This window comes from Ovis aries, chromosome 5 (genome assembly GCF_016772045.2).
Source record: "Ovis aries strain OAR_USU_Benz2616 breed Rambouillet chromosome 5, ARS-UI_Ramb_v3.0, whole genome shotgun sequence".
In the NCBI taxonomy this organism is placed as follows: domain Eukaryota; kingdom Metazoa; phylum Chordata; class Mammalia; order Artiodactyla; family Bovidae; genus Ovis; species Ovis aries.
Genome location: NC_056058.1, coordinates 37,979,281 through 37,981,767, shown reverse-complemented (window position 1 = coordinate 37,981,767; position 2,487 = coordinate 37,979,281). Strand labels below are relative to the sequence as shown.

General features: G+C 43.9%; 1 protein-coding gene across 1 annotated transcript; it reads left to right on the top strand.

Moving 5' to 3' along the window:
• The first annotated feature begins 1,311 nt into the window (after positions 1-1,311).
• On the top strand, positions 1,312-2,259 carry LOC101105655 (olfactory receptor 2V1). The gene has a single exon (XM_004008733.3). It carries the CDS (start codon positions 1,312-1,314, stop codon positions 2,257-2,259), a length of 948 nt encoding a protein of 315 aa, XP_004008782.1.
• The last annotated feature ends 228 nt before the right edge of the window (positions 2,260-2,487 follow it).

Here is a 2,487-nt window from a genome sequence, read left to right as displayed (position 1 = left end):
ATAATTTTAGTGACTTTCACAGAATGTATCTCTTAAGAGGTTGGCATTTAAGTAAAAATCTGAAGCAGATGAGAGATAGAAATATGAGGAAAGAGCATTCAAAAGAGAAAAAAATGCAAAGATCCAAAGGTGGGAGTGTCCAAGGGAATTCAAGGAAACACAGTGAGCAAAGGGGACATGGTAGGAAACGAGGTCAGAGATATGAGTGTGCGTGTTTGTGTGTGTATCGTGTAGGGCCTTGTGTGCCACTCTAAGTATTTGGGCCTTATCTGGGGTAATTTGGCGCTTCCCTGGTGGCTCATATTTAATTTGAGAAGTCATTGAGATACTTTCAGCATGAGAGTTACATTGTATAACTTACATTTTAAGCAGACACGTTTGAACTGTTATGAGAATAGACTCTAGGGTTTCAATGATAGAAGCCCAGAGACTGACTAGAAGCCTGTAAGAGCCCATCTAAGAGAGAATAGTGGCTTGGACCAAGGCAGCTCTAGAGGAGATAAGCACTAACTGGATTCTGAGATATTCTGAATAGTATAGACAAGAGGCTTTTCTGATAGATTGGATGTAAAAGACATAGAGGAATTAAAAATGGTTCTAAGGTATTTGAGCTCAGCAAAATAAAGAACATCTCAAGTATCCATTGTTTTCCTTTATTGTAACATATATGGATTATCTCTTGGGATGAAATGGTCCAAGTTCTGCTAGAGATAGTATACTGAGTCCATTTAGTCTTGCTAAAAAGAGTCAGTGCCATATGGGAAAGCCAGTATTTTGCCTATTGAAAGAGGATTGTCCAGTAGTCCTGTGACACATAAAATAACTCGGATTCTATTCTTCTTGGTATGGATACAAGCAAATGTAGATAAATGGTTCAATTCTATGAGATAGCAAATATCCTATCATCTGTGTTTTGGGAAAAATGAAAGAACGTGCTGTGCTAAATCGCTTCTGTCATGTCCAACTCTTTGCAACCCTATGGACTAGCTGGCCAGGCTCCTCTGTCCATGGGATTCTCCAGGCAAGAATACTGGAGTGGGTTACCATGCCCTTCTCTAGGGGATCTGCCCAACCCAGAGATCAAACCCATGTCTCTTACATCTCTGGCATTGGCAGGCTGGTTCTTTACCACTGTGCCACCTGGAATGCTCCTATCCTCTTATATATCCCTAAGCATGTACTGTTGTGCTGTAATGAATTGCAAAAGATACAGATGACTGAAGAAGAATAATTCAGAGATAAGTAAAGACATGTCTCTCAATCTCAGAATTTCTCTGTCCATGTTTTCAGGTGCCTGTGAACAGCTGAACCATGGGGATATGGTTGAACCAATCATCCACAGATGGCTTCATTCTCTTGGGCATCTTTTCTCATAGCCAGGCTGATTTTGCCCTATTCTCTGTGGTTATGATGGTCTTCACAGTAGCCCTCTGTGGGAATGTCCTCCTCATCTGCCTCATCTACATGGATCCTCGACTTCATACACCCATGTACTTCTTCCTCAGCCAGCTCTCCCTCATGGACCTCCTGTTGGTCTGTGACATTGTGCCCAAGATGGCGGCCAACTTCCTGTCTGGCAGGAAGTTCATCTCCTTTGTGGGTTGTGCCATACAAATTGGATTTTTTGTCTCTCTGGTGGGATCTGAAGGGCTCTTGCTGGGACTCATGGCTTATGACCGCTATGTGGCCATTAGCCACCCACTTCACTATCCCATCCTCATGAGCCAGAGGGTCTGTCTCCAGATTGCTGTGAGTTCATGGACTTTTGGGATAATAGATGGAATGATACAAATGGTGGGAGCCATAAGCTTACCCTACTGTGGCTCAAGGAATGTGGATCATTTCTTCTGTGAGGTTCCAGCTTTATTGAAACTGGCCTGTGTAGACACATCCATTTTTGATTCCCTGCTTTTTGCTTGCTGTGTCTTCATGCTGCTCCTGCCCTTCTCCATCATTGTGGCTTCCTATGCTCGAATTTTGGGGGCTGTGCTCCATATGCACTCTGCTCATGCTCGTAAAAAGGCTCTGGCTACCTGTTCTTCCCACCTTACTGCTGTGTCCCTCTTCTATGGGGCAGCCATGTTCATCTACCTTAGGCCTAGGCGCTACCGGGCCCCAAGCCATGACAAGGTGGTGTCTCTCTTCTACACAGTCCTTACCCCTATGCTCAACCCTCTTATTTATAGCTTGAGAAATCGGGAAGTGATGGGCGCCTTGAAGAAGGGGCTGAATCACTGCAGGGTTGGCAACTGGCACTGAACACCAGGGCATCTGGAGCCTGGTGCTGCCACCTCCTGTTTGCATAATGTTGGCGAGTCATTCACGCTTTGTGAGTGACTGTTTCCTCATCAATAAATGAGAATCATGACACTGCCCTACCTCACAGGGATTTTGTTGGGATAACTATATGTAAATCTAAAGCACTGTGAGGAAGCAATGCATTGTTATTATTATCATTATTGATCATTTATGAAGTCTTTGAAGGAA